Source organism: Vicia villosa, unplaced genomic scaffold (assembly GCF_029867415.1).
Source record: "Vicia villosa cultivar HV-30 ecotype Madison, WI unplaced genomic scaffold, Vvil1.0 ctg.000794F_1_1, whole genome shotgun sequence".
Lineage (NCBI taxonomy): Eukaryota > Viridiplantae > Streptophyta > Magnoliopsida > Fabales > Fabaceae > Vicia > Vicia villosa.
Genome location: NW_026705351.1, coordinates 520,423 through 522,183, shown reverse-complemented (window position 1 = coordinate 522,183; position 1,761 = coordinate 520,423). Strand labels below are relative to the sequence as shown.

The 1,761-nt window shown below is 30.3% G+C and overlaps 1 protein-coding gene across 1 annotated transcript; it reads right to left on the bottom strand.

Moving 5' to 3' along the window:
- Nucleotides 1-674: 674 nt before the first annotated feature.
- LOC131631235 (ubiquitin-conjugating enzyme E2 7-like) lies at nucleotides 675-1,761 on the bottom strand. Its single transcript, XM_058902024.1, has 4 exons — nucleotides 1,692-1,761; nucleotides 949-1,106; nucleotides 840-917; nucleotides 675-752 (listed from the first exon to the last, which is right to left on the bottom strand). Exons 1-4 carry the CDS (start codon nucleotides 1,759-1,761, stop codon nucleotides 675-677), a joined length of 384 nt encoding a protein of 127 aa, XP_058758007.1.

The following is a 1,761-nucleotide window of genomic DNA, read 5'->3' as shown; positions in this document are numbered from 1 at the left end:
ACTGCTAGGTGTCAATGACATTATAGTTATACGTTTTAAGGTCTTAAACTAACTAAAATGGTAAAGGCTTTAGCAAACACCACTTAAATGTTTAAGGGTTTAGAATAAGAAACATAAATTCTCAATGTGTTACTTTGATTCAATCAAAGTTGTCCGTAGTCTTAATGATATATTTGGATGTAACTTTTATACTAATGCTATATTATATGTTTTGAATACTAGGGTAAGTTGCACTCAATATTACCCCATCTTTTTGTGTAAATTTGTTCAAAATGTAAAAAAACTTTTACTAACTTTACCTTTTCTAGAACCATTATTGAAGACACACAAAGTCAAATACACAACCACCATTTGACCAAAACAGAAAACACAACTAAAGAAAAAACATCCAATTTCAAAAACTGCAGGTCCATCCCAAAAAGCTATGACTCACTTTACTTAGAGTGTAAGATTTTTATATCTTCTTATCAACATAAATTTGAGTAACATGTTTAACAGAAGGCTCAAGAACATGATGATATAAAATAGTACTCCTTAAACATGTAAAATTGATTACCATTGAACTAATCAACTAAATATTTAAACCATCAAACTTAAGGAAGTTCAACATTTTGAAGTATATTACTTACTACAACTGTAACAAATAGGAAATTCAAACAAACACTTCTTGTAATTCATTGCATTTCTTGAGACTTTCTTACACAGCGAGTCACTTTCTTTCTGAATTCATCTCTCTTATCTCTCCATTCTATCTGCATCATGATCAACAACATAACAAGATCAAGAGCATATCTAATGTTAATATTAATTAACATATTCAATATTAATTAACAACATACCGCAGCGTCTACGTTTGCAGGAGACTCAATATTAGGGCTTGAAAGCATTGATATTATACTCAAAACTATACTTTCAACCTGCACATTACAAATGGATATTAGTACTCACATTGCTAACTATAGAAGATGCAGCAGCGAATCGAAAAAAAGAAGACGTAACAGATACCGTATGAATAGGCAACCAGCGCTCGCCGGAATCTTCGTAACCAACTGGATCATCACCAGGAGAGTGAAGAATTGAAATGCAGACAGTTCCATCAGAGTAAACTATATTTATATAGATAAAAAGTTGAAATGAGATCAATGTTAATTAACAAGTTAACAATATCAAATTTTTGTTTTAGCCTCAAGGATTGGAATATTAACAATATGATTTGGAATATCAAGATTTTGGTTTGGAGGTGGTCTTTTTTTGGCGACATTGCACATTCCAATTGTAATTTTTACGAATTTAACAAAGACCTTTTGTCTTTTATGTCGTAATTTTAATTGGTCTGTAATATCGTAGGTTGGCGGCCTCAAACCGTTTGTTGTGTATCAAGGTTGTAAAACCCTTAGTTCTCCCATTTATCAATATCTTTCTTACAAAAAAAAAATTCATACAAAAAGAAATTTTAAATGATTTAAACCTTTTGAATTTATCATTTCAAATATCTTGAATTGTAAATTTTTTAGAGCTTTTGTTAGTTCGTAAAACTCTTAAATTTCAAGATATGATTAGTACTATTTATCTTAAAAGATAAAAAAATTCTCATTGGACAGCAAAATTTCTCAGCTATGCTGGGCGTGTTCAATTGGTAAACAGTATTACTTTAGCTATTACTCAATATTGGATGATGTGTTTTTCTATACCAAAATTTGTGCTTAAAAAGGAGTCAAGCTCCTCTCCATTTTTCATCATCTCCATTTCTACCATTACCAT

What these genes read in the sequence shown, in the direction of transcription:
- LOC131631235 (XM_058902024.1), bottom strand. Translation starts at nt 1,761, where the DNA reads ATGGTAATGGTAGAAATGGAGATGATGAAAAATGGAGAGGAGCTTGAC. An exon ending in CTTTTTAAGCACAAATTTTG is followed by an intron (nt 1,107 to 1,691) that starts GTATAGAAAAAC and finishes ATATAAATATAG; the next exon opens with TTTACTCTGATGGAACTGTC. An exon ending in CTGCAAACGTAGACGCTGCG is followed by an intron (nt 753 to 839) that starts GTATGTTGTTAA and finishes ATCATGATGCAG; the next exon opens with ATAGAATGGAGAGATAAGAG.